The 20,324-nt window shown below is 41.8% G+C and overlaps 1 protein-coding gene across 10 annotated transcripts in view; it reads left to right on the top strand.

The window, feature by feature from the left end:
- The window catches only part of Lar (tyrosine-protein phosphatase Lar), a 571,867-nt gene that overhangs the window by 549,690 nt on the left and 1,853 nt on the right, over positions 1–20,324 (top strand). For 8 of the 10 annotated variants that reach the window (XM_065228155.1, XM_065228154.1, XM_065228160.1 and 5 more), the window contains 4 exons: positions 10,334–10,473; positions 10,538–13,743; positions 13,788–13,932; positions 14,007–14,423. In XM_065228155.1, the coding sequence (XP_065084227.1) occupies positions 10,334–10,473; positions 10,538–13,743; positions 13,788–13,932; positions 14,007–14,423 (3,908 nt within the window). The remainder of the gene's footprint in view (positions 1–10,333; positions 10,474–10,537; positions 13,744–13,787; positions 13,933–14,006; positions 14,424–20,324) is intronic. The other 2 variants (XM_065228162.1, XM_065228159.1) reach the window with 1 other exon arrangement.

Genomic DNA, 20,324 nt, shown 5'->3' with positions numbered 1-20,324 from the left:
AAACGTTTTTCCAGGTACAGATAGTCTGCCAAACCAGATATTTCTTAGCGAAGTCTGACAGTTTCATATGATTGAAAATTTCTGCTACCTTTTCCCTTCCGGTTGTCGTATAAAACTCCTGCCAGCTGTTTAAAGTCTACCTCGACGTTGGTTTCGTCGTCCATTATCTCGCAATCGATCTTCGTCAACATCGCCGTGTACAGTTTCAGGGATCGTGATTTGGCCGTCCTGATTTGTTTATCGTGGCGATTGTGGCGAGGTTTATTAGCTCGATGCACGGTTGTAGACGACACTCCTAGCCAGTGCTGAGATTTGTCAATGTCATTGACAGACTTTCGCAAGATATTGACAAAAAAATTATCAAGTAGTCACTGATATATGGGTCATTCCAGCTCAAGTGGGTACAGAATTTAAAAAAAGTTGTGGTCGATGTCAACGATTTGAGCCAAACTTGGACAAAACGCTTATTTTGGCATTCTGAACAAATGCTTTTTTTATTTTGCTCTAAAGTTCCTTGATCATTCTGGGCTACAACCCTGTATTTTCGAGATTTTTAAAAATTTAAACTTTCAGAAGAGATTACTCCACAACCAAATAAGCTATTCGTGATATTAGAACGTCAATCTGAAGGTTTTGTAATGTTAATTATTATAAATGTACAAATATTTTGTTTTTATTATAGTAACTACAGTGAACAGACTGATTACCGGCAGGTATCCAAATTTTCAAAAAATGTCCTCTTTTCACCATGGGCGGGATTTTTTATTTCTTAATATTTTGGGCTCAAATTTTCACCACACCTTGAAAAACTCTTGTACTTGATGTGGGTAAATGATTTGGAAAAATAGTTTTTGAGATATGCCCAGATGAGTGAGTGGTAGTTTTGAGCTTTTTTGGTGGAAAATCAATACCATTTTTTTCTTAAATTCCTTCACCCGATGGCACAATCATATTTTTATGTTATTTTTCACATGTTCTGGGCAGGATTCTCAATATATGAAATCATAACTACCTCATTTATTTACTTCTGCCAATAATTTAATTGTGGTCCTGAAAGTGAAAAATACGTTCCTATGGGTACAGCCAAAACGTGAAGTACGATGAAATCAGATAGATTAGCAGATATATAAAATTTCAGTTGAGGATGAAAGCTGCTACTTGAATAATACCCTTATTTGAGTAATTAATCTCACGAGCAAGAATACTTTTTTTTATTATAGTTATAAAGAAAAATAAACGTTGAACCTTCATTTTTCATTTTTTTGAAAACACACTTTCCATTCATGAACGTGACTGTTATGTTCTTTTCTTCTACGCATTTGAACCTACGCACAGGAAACAGTTGCAGACTTAATATTATGTCTAAGTATTAGTATAGATTTTTGGGCTTGCAAAAACAAAACAAGTAGTAAGTTGTGTTTGTGCTCAAAAGTCTAAATTTACCTGTGACATAAGAAGAGGTATATTTTCAACGTTGGGAGCACTTCAAAAATTATTTCATCTGATTTATGTAAAATCGAATCGCAAGTATGAAAAATGAGTACCATCATCCGAATAGCGCGGTGGGTTGTACCATTTTCCCATCACTATTTCTCGGTTGTCCTCTAACCAATCCAACAGATTAATTGTAGATGAATAATAGAGAGTAAAGATAATAGTTAGATTTTCCAAAAGACAGAAATAACGGTGGGCGGTGCAGTAAAAACATGGTACATAATGGTTTACAAACATATTTTGAACTATGGATTTGCTGACGATACATGACAGTTACGTTAACAGTTAACTCATGCATTGATTTTGGCATTGAAATTACATCCTCAGAAGAAAGATTTGTGTATTTGCTAATTTTTCTATGCTAATTTTTCTATTAAATATTCAAACATTAAAAAAGCGTCGTGAATTTGCTATGATTTCTTTCGTAAACGATATCGTATCACATCGAATTGATTCAATAGAACTATTGTCATCCTTAAATTTATGTACACCATCTAGGCATTTACGCAATAGAAATATATTTGCGTCATCGTACGAATTATGCCAAATTTGGACCCTTGAACCAAATGATGGATACATATAATAAGCACTGCGATAACATTGACTTTACAATGACAAAAACCAAATTAAAGCAATATTTTAATTCGTCGCATAACGTCAACTAGAAGTAATGTTTTAACTTGTTCTTAAGACATATTATAAAAAATATAAACAAAGACAAAATTGTAAAAATAGCACTTAAGACAACAATTGTAAAACGGTCTACAGTGATTGACGACAAATAAATAAATATTAGTTTTTGATAATACTTAAATACTAACCAACCTCTGGCTGAAAGTCTCTATGCGTTGCTTCCACCTTCACTCAAGCGCAGCGCTATTGTATCTGCCACTTGGATTCTGGAAAAGTTGCCAGTCTTCTTGATATGATGTATTCGGTATTATTCAAGCAGCAACTGTCATCCACAACTGAAATTTTGCATACCTGCTAATCTATCTGATTTCATCGTACTTCTTAAGCACGTTTTGGCTGTATCCCATAGGAATGTATATTTCGCTTTTAGGATCATAATTAAATTATGGACAGTAGTAAATAAATGAGGTAGCTATGATTTCATATAATGAGAATCCAGCCCAGAACATGTGAAAAATAACATAACAATATGATTCTGCCATCACCATGAAGGAATTCAAGTAATAATATAAATATATTAAACAGCATTGAAAAAGCTTAAAACTACCTCTCACTCATCTGGTCATATCTCAAAAATTATTTGTACAAATAATTTGCCCTTGGAAACACATCAAGTTCAAGAGTTTTCCAAAGTGAGGCGAAAATTTGAGCCCAAAATATTAAGAAATAAAAAATCCCGCCCATGGTGAAAATAGGCCATTTATTGACAATTTTAATACCTGCCGTTAATCAGCCTGTTCACTGTAGTTACTATAACAAAAACAAAATTTGGGTACACCTATAAGAATCAACATTAAAAAAGTAGAAGGGTCTGTGCCTAGGGGCACGAACGGAAGCTTGACGTAGGACCGCTAGTGGACGGAATAAATGTGAAGAGCATTAAGTTCTTTTAATTGATCAAATCAGGCATAACATTTGATAACGGCACAAAAGCATTTGTAAACAAACATTCTAAGGCCCTTTACCACGCGAACTAAAGTACGCCCACGCAAACCAATACCACTTTCGGAAAGGTGATAGTTGCCCCTATGCGATGATGTTGTTGGTTTGCGTGGGCGTACTTTGGTTCGCGTGTAAAGGGCCTTAGAAGGTTTGTTTACAAATGCTTTTGTGCCGTTATCAAATGTTATGCCTGAAATATCTATTATCTCAACTCTTTCCGTTTTTGAATTGTAGGCGATCCAAATTTGTAGTAATCTTTTTCAAAAAGAAAGTTGATTACGAGAATCAATCAAAATCACTTGCACCCCTGCTTCCAAGTTTGTGTGGTCGTTGGGGGCTTGTGGTTCTGAATATGGATAAACAAGCACAGATAAATTCTATTCCAACTCTTTACTGATGTAAGCTTGATGGCCCTGAAAAGGGCCGTTTTATTGAAGAGGACATCCATGGCCACTTACGTTTGGCGTGTTTAGAGTAGGTGACAGCATCACGGACCTAATTTTCCACTAACACCTTCAGCACACCTCGTAGATCAGACCGGAGATACGTCAGACACTGCCACGGCGAGCCAGACGACGGATGGTGGTTACCTCGAAGATTTTGCGATGACGATTGGCACCTCCTTTGCCACGACCAGCCACGATCTACTGCTGCTGTTGCGACACGCCGTCCGAAGCGAAAATGAGCTGATACCAGACAGCAGCGCTGCTTTATATTTTTTAGGTTAAAGCAGAATGATGTGCAACCAAGTGGTATAATAGCTACAAAGACTCTTCCCATTATGAGTAGTTTGCTATCAAGTAGCGACACTGGCTATTTTCTTTTTGCGTACACGGCGAATGAGAACGACCCAAATTTGAGTTTAGTTCATTCATAATCGCCAAAAGTGTAGGAACTCAGCGATGAGTAAATTTGTCTCATGATTTCGTGTGGAAAACCTAAAAAATCTGCCAGAAAATGAGGAGATTGACGAAAATTTTATTCAGTCTCGGAGTAGTGCCAATAGACTGAGTGAATCCAATCTTTACTTTTCTCAAATTCGGGAATTTTTCCCTGGAAAATCCTGGAAAAACCTGGGAAACATGAGGCAAATTTACTCATCGCTGAGTTCCTGCACTTTATTTCTTATTTCTGAGATAACTAAACTCAAATTTGGGTCGTTCTCATTCGCCGTGATAGATATCGGCGTCTGTGGTTAGCGTGATTACCTCTCACCCCAGCAGGCCTGGGTCCAATCTCAGTCGGCGCCATCGGCATGTTCTAAGGCATAACATCTCTGGGAGCTGCCTCCCTGGCGTCGGTAGCATTGGAGCTCAGTACGGAAAACAAATCTCGCGTCACTTTTCAATAGATCCTATCTACATTGATCGATTCTCTTCATCGACACTCTCTTTCGTAAATAACTCGGCTTCACAAATCTGGATCAACAATAGAAAAGAGCCCATCAGCATTTGTAAACAAACCGAAGGCCACCCACACAAACCAACACCATCATCGGATAGGGGAAACTTCTACCTATAAGATGTTGGTGTTGGTTTGTGTGAGCGGCCTTCGATTCGATTTGTGAGGCTTTGGAACGGTTTGTTTACAAATGCTGATGGGCCCTATTCTATTGTTGATCCAGAAATGTTTCCTGACGTCTTCGTCGAATTAGATGCTAGATTGTTGCTTCTTCCATCGAAAATATCCGGCCGTGGCGATTCAAGGTTGATCAAGGTTGATCAAAATAATTTGTATCCCTGCTTCCAGTTTGATTACATGAGCATTTTGTGTGGTCGGTGGTTCTGAATATGGACAAACAGGCAGATGAATTCTATTCCTACTCTTTTCTGTAATAAGCTTGGTGGCCCTGAAAAGAGCCGTTTTGTTTCCAATGTTGGTGATGATTTAACCTCCGAAACCAAACAGAGTGCGTCTCTGTCACTTCAAAAACGTAGATGACATCCATGGCCGCTTACGCTTGGCGTGTTTAGTGTAGGTGACAGCATCACGGATCTCATTTTTCAGGAACATTTTCAGCACTCCTTGTAAATCAAACCGGAGATACGTCAGAAACCACCACAGCGAGCCAGACGACGGATGGTGGTTATCTCGAAGAATTTGCGTTTGGTTCTGAACATGGCGATGAGTGTGTAAAGTATTACGCAATTCCATCCTCCCTATTCGCACGCGCCGGAGGATCGGAGGCGAATGCCACTTCGACTTGTTTCGTCTACTTACTACTCTCTGACGACTGTGCTGGGGAAGCAGCATATGCATGTAGGTAATTGGTGGATTTGTTAGTTAATTCGACGCTTTTGCACAATGCTGAACATTTACCAGTTTTTCAATAGTTTCTTGTTGAAAATCAACATTTGGAAGCATTTTTATCAATGCGTAGCCATATTTCTGATCGATTGGTGATAAAATTATTGAAATTGGACCAGGGGCAGCTGAGTTATTAACGTTCAAAATCTTTCTTAATTTGTTACATGTTCCATTTTCGGTTTTCACAAAGTGTACCCCCATATAGAAATCAAAGACGTAGTCCTACGTCAAAACCTTCAGATTGACGTTCTAAGATCACGAATAGCCTATTTGGTTGTGGAGTAATCTCTTCTGAAAGTTTAAATTTTTAAAAATCTCGAAAATACAGGGTTGTAGCCCAGAAGGATCTACGCACTTTAGAGCAAAATCAAAAAAGGCGTTTGTTCAAAATGCCAAAATAAGCGTTTTGGCCAAGTTTGGCTCAAATCGGTGACATCGATCACAGGTGGTGTACCCACTTGAGCTGGAATGACCCATATTTGATCCTCAAAAAAAACCTTTGTCAAAATCTCAATCATTTTTTCATCAATGACAAAGATTCACCTGGCAACAAAACGTAATTTCGTGCATTCTGTCTTTTAAATTATTGTTATCCAAGCAGTTCAGAACTCACATGCTTGTTCCCTTTAACGGGTCCATGTAAGTGTTTCGCTCAAGTCTAGACCAACAATTGAAATAGGCGGAACAACCAAACGTAAACAAAGGCTTTAAACGCAAATTCCTCGAAAATCACAGCACATCCAAGCAATCTAACACCCTCATCTGATAGAACAACCTTCCTTTATCGAATGGCATTGTTAGTTTGCGTGAGAGTGTTTTGATTCTCGAGAATTTTGTGTTTAAAGCCATTGTTTACGTTTTGTTGTTCCACCTTTTTCAATTGTTGGTCTAGAAGTCATATAATTTTGTTACAAATTTAGCTAATAAAAATGCACATGTTTGTTACTGACAATTGACATGGTTTACCTTGACGATGACTGTTAGCTCAAATGATTTACTAAAGCAGAATTTTGAATATCGCCGTGCATTGTCAAAATTTTGCAGCACTGCTCCTAGCTTGATTTCCAGGTTGATTCGCGTCTTCCTCTGCGACAATTGCAATTGTTCATGCAGTTTTTTAATTGTACCGCGAAAGTTGCATCTAAAAATACTCAAATTTAAGATTAAAATAAAAAACTCAACTTTGTGTTCTATCATTTGAGGTTCGCCATTGCGTGAAACAGAAAAGTGCCGTTGATTCAAATTTACTCATCTTTTGAGACATAATAGATAAATTCCAATTTGAGTAATTTTTTAATCATTACTTATCTCAAAACGTAATATTTTCATTATCGATTGATATACATTCCGTACTACCGGCATGGATTTGAATTTTGACATGACAACATTCTTTGAACTAACTTAAAACTAACTTGAAAGTAAACATTTATGAGTAAAAATTTACCCATTTTAAAGAAAAGTGGCTAAACTCATGAAATGGAACAGCAGACAAAAGGGTTATCTTCCATTAAATTACACTTAAATAATTTTGGTATCCATGACAGATACGTATTTCGCCTACAATATGCAGTCTTCATCAGTGTTATTCCCAGTAAAGACTTATCAAAAACCTAACTCCCTTAAGGACTCATCCCCTAGGTAAAAATGTCAAGATCTCAGGTATAAAAATGAAACTAAAGGGTGTCCACGATGAAATTGCCACACTATGAAATTGCTCTAACTTTTTAACCGTTGGGTAGAATTTAATGAAAATTTGGGTGGATTTAGTTCATAGTGCATTATTTACATCCTGCAAGTTTTAAAGTCCTGTGATCAAAACTCGCGGAAATGGAGTCGAAAGAACAGCTCGTGCGTGATAAAATCTTGCGCATTCATCACGAGAACAAGGATCTCTCGCATCGTTCCATCGCTAAAACGTTGGGAATGGCGAATTCCACGGTGTCGCGAGTGATTAAGCGGTTCGAGGAACGGTTGACCACCGATCGGAAGCCCAGAATTGAAGGAAAAAGTATTCCGTACAACACCAAAAATCATAACCGCGTAGTTGGGGCCTTCAACCGAAATCCGAACGCCTCCGTTAGGGATGTGGCTAAGAAGCTGCACCTAAGCCGAAGTTTTGTCCAGAAGGCCAAAACTAAGGCTGGGCTTCGAACGTTCAAGGTACAAAAGGCCCCTAATCGCGACGAGAAGCAGAACAAGTCCGCCAAAACCCGTGCCAGGAAGTTGTACCTCAACATGCTGACGAAAGTTGAATGCTGCATCATGGACGACGAAACATATGTGAAGGCCGACTTCAAACAGATCCCCGGCAACCTGTTTTTCACGGCCAAGGATAAGTTCAGCGTTCCGGAGCATGTCCGCACTCAGAAGATGTCCAAATTTGCGAAGAAATTCCTGGTTTGGCAAGCCATCTGCACGTGCGGGAAGCGGAGTGCACCTCTCGTGACCCAGGACACGATGAACGGACAGGTGTACATAAAAGAGTGCCTCCAGAAGCGGCTGCTTCCTCTCCTGAAGGCCCACAACGTCCCAACAATCTTCTGGCCGGATTTGGCCTCATGCCACTACTCCAAGGGCGTGCTGAAGTGGTATGCGGACAATAAGGTCAATTTCGTGCCGAAAATGTTCAACCCTCCCAACACTCCGGAGCTCCGCCCCATCGAGAAGTACTGGGCGATTATGAAGCAGCACCTTCTTAAACGACCTAAGGTAGTGAAGACATTCGAGGAACTGAAGAAAGTATGGGTTTACATGCAAAAAACATTTGATTCACAGGTTGTGCAGAATCTTATGGCCGGGGTTAAGGCCAAGGTGCGGGCATTTGCGTATGGACTGTAAATAAAATACGAGTAAAATGGTAAAATGAAGTTTAATAGTTATTTCTCAATCCCTGAAAATTTGATGGCAATCGGATGAAAACTCGAATTTTGCGAATCAATTTTGTGTGTGGCAATTTCATCGTGGACACCCTTTACAATGTGTAGAATCGGAACCACCAAACTAATAATAACCAAAGGTTTAGGTAAAGTAAAGAAGAAAAATCTATTCAAATCTCTAATAAGGAAAAAATTCCAAAGGCTTGGTAGCCATCATAATGAATTAATGGATATTTTTAGCTTATTGTTTCTTACCACCCCACCTGGGGTTGTTCCGTATTACCCCATCTTTCCTTATCTGGCGTATTTTACGTTTTGGATGCTAGAAGAGAACCCCTTTTATCTTACTATGTGGCAAAAATAGCTGCCAATATGCTGGAGCAACAATAGAAAAGGGCCCATCAGCATTTGTAAACAAACCGTTTTAAAGCAAAGGCCGCCCATGCAAACCAACAGCATCATCGTTTAGGGGAAACTTTCCACTACCCGACAATGCTGTTGGTTTGCGTGGGAGGCTTTCGATTTTGTGAGGAAAGGGCTTTAGAACAGTTTATTTACAAATGATGATGGGCCCTTTCCTATTGTAGCTCCAGATACATCTAGATAGAGCTGGAATTAGGGCCTAACAGCTTTTGTAAACAATGATTTCTATTGATGATTTCTAGAAATTCAAGGCTCGCCCACGCAAACCAATATCTTCATCTGGTAGGGAAAGACTTCCCCTATCCGATGGTTATCTAGAAATATTCTAATTCCCTCCAACCCACTACCTGCCTACCTTGCTTTGCTTTGCAAGGCAGGTAGGATGTTTTACGAGCCCGTCAATTCCTTTAACTATTATCGTTTGAGGGGGTGAATACAGAAGTCTTTGACACTAAATTTCGGTCAAACGATGCCATGCAGCATGGGGAATCCTTAATGCAAAAAATGTACGCTCAAGGACTTCATTTAATACCCCTTCTGACAATGACAATAGGTAAATGAACCGACGATGACATAATTTCCCCATGCATATGCAGTACAATGCAGATTTCAGTTTCGATAAACTCGTCAAATCCTATCAAGCTAATCTCTAAAAACTAAGAGACGAAACAGAAAACATTTGCAATCCATACCCGAATTCAAATATGTACAGGGAAGGTGGAGCGTTGAACAATTCAATCGCACCATATAACACGCATAAAACAAGCAAAAGCATAGAACAGAACGGCAAACAAACTCCCCCACGCTATTCCCATCATATTGGTCGTGTCTGCGCGCTTAATCCTCCTCTATTTGATGCTATTTCCCAGCAACAATAGCAACGGTATTATTAGCCCCCTATTGCTGATGCCATTGCTTCACAAAACGTTCGAATGGAATGAATGGCATCGTTTGCCAGAATCACCGCCACCATCTAGGGAGAAATGGTGGAACTGGGACGGTTTCGAATAAGCGCTTAAATGCAATGCTGGATACCTACCTGTGTACCTTGTGTGTAACTTTGCCCTTTCACAACCAGCGACGACGACTGTAGCAATGACGATTGCAATATTGTTCGCTAATTTGGAGAAGTGCTGCTCCAGTACAATTGCAACCGATAACAGTTTTCTTTACATGATGGCTTCCTTATGTTACTTTACACTTTCCAATTCACGGAAGCTGCGATAACCGCTTGATGAAACATTCCCAATAGAATTATTGAAAGAAAATGCGCAAAGGTTGGCAAATAGGGGAAACAAAGCGAATGTCTACCGAAGAAATGTAGTTAGTTCTTTACCCAGTCTCAATATAATCACAACTAATATGTCTAATAAGTATCTAATTGATCGATATCGATATCAATGACTCATGAAGAAATGAGCTAACAAGCAAGAGTAGGATAGGATTTTCTAGTATGTTAAATTTTTAAGTTTGAGTGTTGATGTTCTCTCACCGAGAAAAGCGTCTTCGTTTGATTCTAATCGATCTGTTTCTTTATCCAATTTCCCTTCATCCCATCTTCCACCCCAACCCTCTCCAAACACACGCATCAATAACAGTGCCCGGAGAACCGCAGGACGTCGTGGCAGTTCCGGTGAATTCAACCACCATCAAAGTGACGTGGAAACCGCCGAAGGAGAAGAACCGAAACGGCGTCATCCGAGGGTATCACATTCACGTGCAGGAGATGCGCGAAGAGGTAAGTTAAGCTTCCGCTTTCCCTTTGTAATCCAATGTAGCCAACGGCAACGTCGTTCCAACAGGGCCGAGGACTGCTAAATGAGCCGATGAAGTTTGACGTGGTGGATGCGATGGAATTCAACGTGACCAGTCTTCAACCAGACACCAAGTACTCCGTTCAGGTGGCAGCATTGACGCGGAAAGGCGACGGCGACAGAAGTGCACCGATTGCGATTAAAACTCCCGGAGGTGTCCCGATTAGACCGACGGTAAGTCTGAAGATTTTGGAACGGGACCCTACGGTATCGATCGAGCTGGAATGGGAACGACCGAAGCAGACTTATGGTGAACTGCGAGGATATCGCGTGAAGTGGGGAGTTCGAGAACAGCCACTGAATGAGGAAACCATAATGAAGGAAAATACACTAACTAAGCGCATCAACGAGCTGGAACGGGGTGTGGAGTATGAATTCAGAGTGGCCGGAATGAACCATATCGGTATTGGTCAGGAAACAGTGAAATACCTGCAAACTCCGGAGGGCATACCAACCGGGCCGCCGGCAGATATTGTCGTTAGATTCCAGACACCTGATGTGGTTTGCATCACTTGGGAGCCTCCAACAAGGGAGCACAGAAATGGTCAAATTACACGATACGATATTCAATTCCACAAAAAGATCGATCATGGCCTCGGCACGGAGAGAAACACGACAGTCAGGAAAGCTGTCTTTACCAACCTGGAAGAAAGTACGGAGTACATTGTCAGAATCCGAGCATTCACGAAACAGGGGGCAGGTCCGTTTAGTGAAAAGAAAATTGTTCCGACAGAACGCGATATGGGACGTGCTCCACTAATGGTGCAAGCCGTTGCCACTTCTGAGCAAACCGTTGAAGTTTGGTGGGAAACTGTGCCTTCCCGCGGTAAGCTTGTTGGCTACAAGATCTTCTACACCATGACTGCAGTCGAGGATCTCGACGAATGGCAAATGAAGGTAGTCGGAGTAACAGAATCTGCGGATCTTTTGAACCTGGAGAAATTCGCTCAGTATGCCATTGCGATCGCTGCTTTGTACAAAAACGGTCCTGGAAGGCTCAGCGAGAAGGTCACTGTAAAAGTCAAGCCGGAAGATGTTCCCCTGAACCTCAGAGCTCACGATGTCAGTACACATTCCATGACCTTGAATTGGGCACCACCGATCCGACTGAATCCAAACAATTACAAGATCTCCTTCGATGCCGTCAAAGAGTTCGTCGATTCTCAGGGTATTGCTCAGAAGCAAGTCCTGCCGAAGCGAGAGATCGTACTGAAAAGCCACGTCACCTCTCATACCATTGGAGAACTGTCCCCGTTCACCACCTATTTTGTAAACGTCAGTGCCATTCCAAACGACTATTCGTACAAGCCACCCACCAAAATCACAGTTACGACACAAATGGCCGCTCCGCAACCAATGGTTCAACCAGATTTCTACGGAGTCGTAAATGGTGAAGAGATCCAAGTGATTCTTCCGCAAGCATCCGAAGAATACGGGCCAATCTCACACTACTTCTTGATCGTTGTCCCAGAGGACAAATCAAACCTGCACAAACATCCGGACCAGTTCCTCACAGAAGATCTTCTACCGAGCAAGACGCGCTCGGAACGTCTAAACGCACCGTATGTCGCAGCGATGTTCCTCCAAAGAAACATACCCTACACGTTCCATCTGGGATCCGGGGAAACCAAACACAATTTCACCAACAAAAAACTCGAACGAGGCAAACGCTACCGCATCTTTGTCCGAGCCGTAGTAGATACTCCTCAGAAGCACCTCTACACGTCTAGTCCGTTCTCGGAGTTCCTTGCCTTGGATATGAAGGAAGCACCAACCGGAGAACCACCACACAGACCGAATCCCAATGTCCCGCAAGACCCAGAAATCCTCATTCGAGGGAAAAGCGAGGAACCCGGAATGATTTGGGTCGTGGGTCCCATCATTTCTGCCCTCGTGCTGTCCTTTCTCCTGGTGATAATTTACTTTGTTAGACGGAGACAGCAACCGTACAAAACTCCGGATCAAGCTGCCGTTACTCGACCATTGATGGCGGCCGATCTGGGTGCGGGACCTGCTCCTACCGATCCGGTCGATATGCGAAGGCTTAACTTCCAAACTCCTGGCATGATCAGTCATCCACCTATCCCCATCTCGGAGCTGGCCAACCACGTGGAACGCCTCAAAGCCAACGATAATCTTAAGTTCTCTCAAGAATACGAAAGCATCGAACCGGGTCAACAGTTCACTTGGGATCATTCGAACATGGAAGTCAACAAACCGAAAAATCGCTATGCAAACGTCACCTCTTACGATCATAGCAGAGTAATCCTGCAACCAATCGAGGGAGTACCCGGTTCGGACTACATCAATGCAAACTACTGCGATGGCTACAGGAAACACAACGCCTACGTAGCGACGCAGGGACCTCTGCAGGAGACATTCGGAGACTTCTGGCGAATGTGCTGGGAACTGAAGTCTTCTACGATCGTCATGATGACTCGACTGGAGGAACGATCTCGAATCAAATGCGATATGTACTGGCCAGCACGGGGCACCGAAGTGTACGGCGTTATGACGGTGACAATCACGGAAACTCAGGAATTAGCTACCTACAGCATAAGGACGTTCCAAATTTGCCGAAGCGGAAGCAACGAACGACGAGAGATGAAACAACTACAGTTCACGGCATGGCCAGATCATGGCGTTCCGGATCACCCGGCTCCATTCCTACAGTTCTTGAAACGCACCAAGGTACTCACGCCGCCCGATTCAGGACCTATCATCGTACACTGTTCGGCTGGTGTTGGCAGAACCGGATGTTACATCGTAATCGATTCTATGCTGGAACGTATGCGTCACGAAAAGATGATTGACATCTACGGTCACGTTACTTGTTTGCGAGCACAACGTAACTACATGGTTCAAACCGAGGATCAGTACATATTCATCCACGATGCTCTGCTGGAGGCGGTCATCTGCGGTAGCACGGAAGTCCCGGCCAGAAGTCTACACAATCACATACAGAAGTTGATGCAAACTGAGCCAGGCGAGAACATTACCGGAATGGAAATGGAATTCAAGAAGCTATCGAACGTGAAAGCCGACTCGTCCCGATTTGTGACGGCCAACTTGCCGTGCAATAAGCACAAGAACCGTTTGGTTCACATACTGCCATACGAAGCATCCCGTGTATGCTTGACACCAATACGGGGCGTGGAAGGCAGCGACTACATTAACGCCAGTTTTGTCGATGGGTAAGCATTGTTTGTTTATCGAATACAACATATGTTCCTAAAAGATTGTTTTACAGCTATCGGTATCGCAATGCATACATTGCTGCACAGGGACCGCTTCAGGAGACAGCGGAAGACTTCTGGCGAATGCTGTGGGAACACAATTCCACCATCGTTGTGATGTTGACCAAGCTCAAGGAAATGGGAAGGGTAAGAGTTGCAGCTTCACATTTCGCCAGTCTTGTTTATAACTATGCTAAACCTTTTTCTTTTAATCACAACAGGAGAAATGTTTCCAATACTGGCCCCACGAGCGTTCGGTGCGGTACCAGTGCTACGTGGTCGATCCCATTGCCGAGTACAACATGCCACAGTACAAACTGCGCGAGTTCAAAGTGACCGATGCGCGGGACGGTTCCTCGCGTACGGTGCGGCAGTTCCAGTTCATCGACTGGCCAGAGCAAGGAGTGCCAAAATCGGGTGAAGGCTTCATCGATTTCATCGGACAGGTGCATAAAACGAAGGAGCAATTCGGCCAGGATGGCCCGATTACAGTGCATTGTAGTGCCGGTGTTGGTCGAACCGGGGTGTTCATTTCGCTCAGCATAGTGCTGGAGCGAATGCAGTACGAGGGTGTGCTGGACGTGTTCCAGACGGTGCGGATACTGAGGTCGCAGCGGCCGGCGATGGTGCAAACGGAGGTAAGTCGAACAGTTGAAGTTAGATTATGTTGATAGTTCCACCTCCAACAAAGGGGGTCGGTTCAAAGTGGACGCATGGTTGATTATTTCGGTTCTATCAGAAAGCTCTATTCGAAGCGGTAACGATCCGTTACAACAGCGAAATATTTCAAGCTTAATGCTTTTATACTTGCTTGATAAAAGCACAAGGATGGTTTCATAAGCTAGCAGTTGAAATGTTTCGTATCTTAGTAACGTCATCATAACTTGTTGCTGCTGCCGCCAGATCAGGAATATTAATCGATAACCGGGAATAACTTCAGCGTTAACGTCTGGAATGGTAAAAAATTTACCCATTTAAAGAGTAGCTGCTCCATATTATTGATATTGACCGGGTAACAGTTACTCATTAATGGAATAAGTCACTTTTCTTCAAAATGGGTCCTTTTATACCCATCAATGGGTACTTTGGAATCTCTTTTCATCAGCTCATTTCACATCAACGAATCCTTCAATACCAGCGCTTCCATCAAGCTTCAACGCAATTGAAACGTTGATGTAACATAGAGTTCTCGTCGCCTCAACCCAATCCGCTTCAGTAGATTGACTAAATTTTCTAAATCATCCCCCAGAATTGACGCGTTCTTTGGAGGATTCCTGTATGTGTTTTCTTTCTACCATCAGTAGTCGTCATATCGGTTCGATGCTATATGCAAACGGTTCATTAACACTACGAATACGGTGGGTAAAAAAACTTTACGCCGACTTCGAAGCCTCAGAAAACGTGTAACGGCAGGTTTTTAATGACATAACATAGCCATTTCTTAATGAATTTCAAAAATTGTGGTACCTTTAGAATTACTTGGGTTTGTAGATGATTTTGATTGTAAAAAAAATTGAAAATAGTGTCGTCTACTTTTTTAAAAAGCGAAAAGAGTTGTTACACGTTTTTTAAAGGTGTGTTTGTAGGGTTTTGCAGGTGGCGCAAGATCTGTAATTTCGATTAATGGGCACAAATGTTCACAATTAGACAGAATACAGTAATGGTTCTTATATATAAATCCTGGAGACAATGGAACGGTCCTCGGAACATCCGTAAAAGTGGTCAATCCATAAACCTAACCCCAGAGCTCCACGGGTTTTTTTTTTTGAAACATTAGGAACAGTGATATAAAAAAGTATTTGGGGTCGTGACATAAGCATGGACCTGGATGGCCATGGGATCGTCCTCCGGAAGATCCAAAACATTCGACCTTTCGATGCCTGTACCATTTTTGCATTAGTAAGATTGTGTGGCAAGTACAATCATACTCTATGCCCAGGGAAGTCGAGAAATTTTCCAACCGGAAAAATTCGTAGACCGGACCGGGAGTCAACCCAGCCACCTCCAGCATGGTCTTGCTTTGTAGCTGTGCCTTTACCGACTGAGCTAAGGGAGGTCCGAAAGGTTCGAAAGCATGTGGAACTGTGATATAAGAAAGAATTTGGAGTCATGACATAAACATGGACCCAAATAGCCATGGGGCCATCCTGTGGTAAGTCCAGAACATCCGTAAAAGAGGTCTATCAATGAAATTGATCCTAGAGCTCCGCATTTTTTTTTTTTCAAAAAACGTTAGGAACTGTGTTATAAGAATGAATTTTTTAATAGATGAACTAGCCTACCCAGACAACCAGAAGTCGTATAACAATGTACAGACAGTATCGTAAATTGCTACCGTTTAAGTCAAAATCGCATATAATAATGGCATACCTCGCATTATGTTTAAGTGAAATCGTATAGAATACAAATTTCCGACCTATATGCGACAGCTCATTTTTTCGTCGTACTGTATCACAAATTAAATCGGATTACATCGTAAGACTTTTCAAAATGAATTTGTTATTACAGATTAAATCGTATATGATATTAAACCAACTCGTTTAAAGTTAAATTAAAATATACACGTATATGGCCTCCACTTTTGTACGTATAAGCCATTTCTTTGCATTCTATACGAATTGTTTGCTTGTATATATGTTTGTATATCACGAAAACAACTTTGAATATACGTGCTTTCTGGTTGTCTGGGTATGGCTAAAAACCTCTTAAATAAAGAAAAAAAAAATGAATTTGGGGTCGTGACATAAACATGTACCTAGATAGCCATGGGACCGTCGTCCGGAAGATCAACAACATCCGTAAAATGGTATCTCCATATTTGAGAGGTGGAGGCAGTACTATAACGAGCACCTCAACGGTGAAGCAGCAGAAAACGAAGGTGGCACGACAACAGACCTTGGAGCACGCGCAGAAGACGACAGGCTACCGGCCCCTGATCTTCAAGAAGTTGAGGAGGAGATCGGTCGGCTGAAGAACAACAAAGCAACTGGTGTAGATCAACTACCAAGTGAGCTATTAAAGTACGGTGGTGAAGCATTGGCTAGAGCACTGGACTTGGTAATTGTCAAGATTTGGGAGGAGGAGATATTACCGGAGGAGTGGATGGAAGGTGTCGTATGCCCAGTCTACAAAAAGGGCGACAAGTTGGGTTGCTGCAACAATAGCACGATCACATTGCTGAGCACTGCCTACAAGGTACTCTCCCAAATTCTATGCCGCCGCCTGTCACCAATTGGAAAAGAGTTCGTGGGGCAATACCAGGCGGGATTCATGGGTTCATATTCACGATTCGCCAGGTTCTGCAGAAATGCCGCTAATACAACTTGCCCACACATCGATTTCAAATCCGCATACGACACAATCGATCGAGATCAGCTATGGCAGATTATGCACGAGTACGGATTTCCGGATAAGCTGACCGGATAAACGGATAAAGGCAACGATGGATCTAGTAATGTGTATTGTTCGAGTGTCGGGGACACTCTCGAGTCTCTTTGAATATCGAAGGGGGCTACGGCAAGCTGATGGGCTTTCGTGTCTGCTATTCAACATCGCGTTACAGGTGTGATCAGAAGAGCTGAGATACACACGAGTGGCACGATCTTCAGGAAGTCCATCCAGCTTCTTGGCTTCGCCGATTACATTGACATCATGGCACGGAACTTTGAGACGATGGTGGAAACGTACATCAGACTGAAGGCTGAAGCTAGGCGGATTGGACTTGCCATCAACGCATCAAAGACGAAATACATGAAAGGAAGAGGTTCTAGGGAAGACAATGTTAGCCATCCACACCGAGTTCAGATTGACGGTGACGAAATCGAGGTGGTCGATGAGTTCGTGTATTTGGGTCACTGGTGACCGCCGAAAGTGATACCAGCAGAAAAATTCAAAGGCGCATGATGGCAGGGAATGGTGCCTACTTTGGACTCCGGAGGACGCACGAAGTTGACTATCTTAAAGACGCTGATAAGACCGGTGGTCCTCTACGGCCACGAGACGTGGACTATACTGGTGAAGGAGTTTTCGAAGGTGTTGCGTACCATCTACGGTGGAGTGCAGATGGGTGACGAGACGTGAAGGAGGCGAATGAACCACGAATTGCACCAGCTGCTGGGAGAACCATCCATCGTCCATATTGCAAAAATTGGGCGACTACGGGGGACTGGGCATGTCGTAAGTGGACAAGGTGGATCGACTAAGTAGAAGGCGACCTGCGGACCCTTAGCAGACTACGAGGCTGGCGAAGTGTGGCCATGGATCGAGTAGAGTGGAGACGACTTCTTCGGACATCAGAGGACAACAAGGCCTTAGCCTGATTGCATGATTGCAAGAAAGCATGCCATAACATTGATCCAAGAGCAGAGCTGGTAAATATCACGGCCATCATTTGACGATGAGAAAACAGGTCCTCTCACTATCACGAGACGACACTACCTATCATTAGCTTTATTGTCATTTTTCAATGATCAAGCACTCATGAGAATAATTCTTATGCGGTTTTGACATCTACATTTCTAACTGATTTAGATGAATTTAATCAAACTACCATATGTAATCGGTAGAGTGGATATATTATTTAAATTTCCTCTGTACTACAAACTTTAATAGTATTAAATGAGCTAGTAATAACGATGATCACAACACTGTCACGTTCTGTCATAACGAAAAATTCGATGAGATCTCCATCATCGTTTTCTCATCCAATGATAGTGACAGAAGTATCTCTGTAAATATCGTGTGAGATCTTTCATTGAAAATGACATTTGCCAGCCCTGTCCAAGAGTTCCACGGTTTTTTTTTTGAAAACACGTGGAACTGTGATATTAGAATGAATTTGGGGTTTTAACATAAACATGGACCCGAATGACCATGGGACCGTCCTCCGGAAGATCCATAAATGTGGTCCATCCATGATACTGATTCTAGAGCTCCGTAGTTTTGTCGAAAACACTTCGAACTATGATATGGGTCATTCCAGCTCAAGTGGGTACACCATCTGTGGTCGATGTCACCGATTTGAGCAAAACTTGGCCAAATCGCTTATTTTGGCATTCTGAACAAATGCCTTTTTTGATTTTGCTCTGAAGTGCCTAGACCCTTCTCGGCTACAACCCTGGATTTACAACATATTTAAAAATTTCAACTTTCAGAAGAGATTACTCCACAACCAAGTAAGCTATTTGTGCTCTTAGAACGTCAATTTGAAGATTTTTTAATGTAGAATATAGTTAATATAGTTGTACTCACATTTTATGTTTGTTATAGTAATTACAGTAATCAGGCTGATTACCGGCAGGTATCTAAATTGTTAAAAATGGCCTATTTTCACCATGAGTGGAATTTTTTACTTCTTAATATTTTGGAACATGTGAAAAATAACATAAAAATATTATTGTGCCATCGGCGTGAAGGACTTCAAGAAAAAAAAAATTAAATTGTAGTGATTTTCCATCAGAAAAGCTCAAAACTACCACTCACTCATCTGCTGATATCTCAAAAACTATTTGTCCAAATCATTTGCCCTTGGAAACACATATAGGAAAAATGTTTTACAAAGTGTGGTGTAAATTTGAGCCCAAAATATTAAGAAATAAAAAATTCCACCCATGGTGAAAATAGGCCATTTTTTGACAATTTGGATACTTGCCGGTAATCAGCCTGATTAGTGTAATTGCTGTAACAAAAATAAAATGTGAGCACACATATGTGAATCCACATTAAAAATCCTTTAAATTGACGTTTTAATATCACGCTTATTTGTTAATGGAGTAATCTCTTCTGAAAGTTGAAATTTTTAAAAATCTTGAAAATCCAGGGTTGTAGCCGAGAACTATATAGGCACTTCAGAGCAAAATCAAAAACGGCGTTTGTTCAGAATGCCAAAATAAGCGTTTTGGCCAGGCTTGGCTCAAATCGGTGACATCGACCACAAATTTTTTAAATTATGTACCCACTTGAGCTGGAATGACCCATATATGAAAGAATTTAGGGTCGGTACATCAACATAAACCTGGATGGCCATTGAGCCGTCCTCCAGAAGATCCAGATCATCCGTGAAAGATGATCATCCAAGAAACTGTGAAAAAACCGTGGTTTTTTTTATTCTTGGAACTGCGATTTAACATAGAATTTAGGTTCGTGACACAAACATGGATCCCGATTGCCATGGAACTGTCCTCCAAAAGATCCTGAACATCCGTAAATTTGTCAATCTGTTAAACTGATCCTAGAGCTCTGCAGTTCTTTTTTAAACACTGTGATATAAGGATTTTCCGTATCTTCCGGAGGACGGTCCTATGGCCATCCAGGTCCATGTTTTTGTCACGACCACAAATTCTGTCTTTTATCACTGTTCCTAATGTTTAAAAAAATACGCGGAGCTCTAGGCTCAATTTCGTGGATTGATCACATTTAAGGATGTTCCGGATCTGCCGGAGGACCGTTCCATGTACATATAGGAACCATGAAGGTATTCTAACTAATTATGAATATTTGTGCCCATTAATGTAGATTACAGATCTTAAGCCATGTGAAAA

Source organism: Ochlerotatus camptorhynchus, unplaced genomic scaffold (genome assembly GCF_037179485.1).
Source record: "Ochlerotatus camptorhynchus isolate MF236.1 unplaced genomic scaffold, CSIRO-AGI_Acam_v1.1 ptg000284l, whole genome shotgun sequence".
Lineage (NCBI taxonomy): Eukaryota > Metazoa > Arthropoda > Insecta > Diptera > Culicidae > Ochlerotatus > Ochlerotatus camptorhynchus.
Note: the sequence above shows the minus strand (reverse complement) of the source record. Positions and strands in the feature narration are given on the sequence as shown.